At 56.6% G+C, this 1,227-nt stretch overlaps 1 gene segment (V, D, J or C); it reads left to right on the forward strand.

Annotated features, from left to right (window-relative positions):
- Positions 1 to 8: 8 nt before the first annotated feature.
- LOC114006769 (immunoglobulin lambda variable 3-19-like) lies at positions 9 to 465 on the forward strand (the record flags this gene model as incomplete). The annotated part of the segment is given in 2 exon segments: positions 9 to 18; positions 158 to 465. Coding segments are annotated over 2 exon segments (318 nt in total), but the record flags the coding sequence as incomplete, so codon positions are not given.
- Positions 466 to 1,227: the final 762 nt, after the last annotated feature.

Consider the following 1,227-nt stretch of genomic DNA (forward strand, 5'->3'; position numbering starts at 1 on the left):
TCCTCACTCTCTGCACAGGTGCTGCCCCAGGACTCAGCCCCACACAACCAGGGACGAGCCTGGCCTAACCTTCAGCTCATCACAGAGGGGCTGCATGGTGTGGGTCTAGGAGTGAGACCCTCAGCCTCAGGCTCACCTCTCCTGTCCTCTCTTGCAGGATCTGTGACCTCCTCTGCACTGACTCAGCCCCCTGCCCTGTCTGTGACCCTGGGAGAAACAGTCAGCATCATCTGTCAGGGAGAAGACTTAGAAAGCAGTTATGTTCACTGGCACCAGCAGAAGCCAGGCCAGCGTCCTGCACTGCTCATCTATGGTGACAGCGACCGGGTCTCAGGGGTCCCTGATCGATTCTCTGGCTCCAGTTCAGGTGGAACGGCCACCCTGACCATCACTGGGGTCCAGGCTGAGGACGAGGCCGACTATTACTGTCAGTCATGGTATGACAGTGATAACCCTGCACAGTGACACAGGCACATGGGGAAGTGAGACACAAACTTCTTCCCCATCTTGGTCTCACTCTCCCTGCAGACCCAGGAGGACTGGGGACATAGCAGAGTGGTCCCATGTCACCTGGAGCTGAGCCCCCATGCTGTCCTCTCCTCCCAGCCCTCCAGGTGGGATCTGCCGAGGGAGTGTGGGGAGTGCACTCAGGGCTGCAGGACCAGACTGCCCTGGGATTAGGGTCTGTTATTTGAGATGCAGAGAAATAACTTGAGTGCAAGGACAGACATAAGGATACATCTGTCCTCCACTTATTGATCCAGGGTTTCTGTGGGGGTCACTGGGCCTTTCTTTGGTCCAAATATCCAGGACTAATTCCTAGCCCTGTCCAGCTGGCTGAAGTCCTGATAGAGCAGCACCTTGGCATGATGGGATTCTCACAGAGCAAGTCTGTGCCATGGTCCCTGTGGGATCTGCCTGGCCCCACTTCAGGGCTGACCACCTCCTCTCCTGGGAGTTGTCTGCACTGCAGAGCTGGGCTCCTACCTTGTGTTTGAGCCTCTACCCACAGAGGTCTGGTTTGATGACAGCCTTAGGTCAATATCCCCAGCCCTGCCTCTACTTAGGGCTACCTGGGAGACCCTCAGCTTCAGGCTTTGTGGACGGGTCCATGGAACACCCTCCTGGAAGCCCAGCCCTTCTCTGCTCAGCAGAGAAACACCCACAGCCACAGAAGGAAAAAGACATTTGCATGAAGAGCCCCCCCCCCCAAAAAAACAGAGGGCT

This window comes from Tupaia chinensis, unplaced genomic scaffold (genome assembly GCF_000334495.1).
Source record: "Tupaia chinensis unplaced genomic scaffold, TupChi_1.0 Scaffold150322_1, whole genome shotgun sequence".
NCBI classification, from domain to species: domain Eukaryota; kingdom Metazoa; phylum Chordata; class Mammalia; order Scandentia; family Tupaiidae; genus Tupaia; species Tupaia belangeri.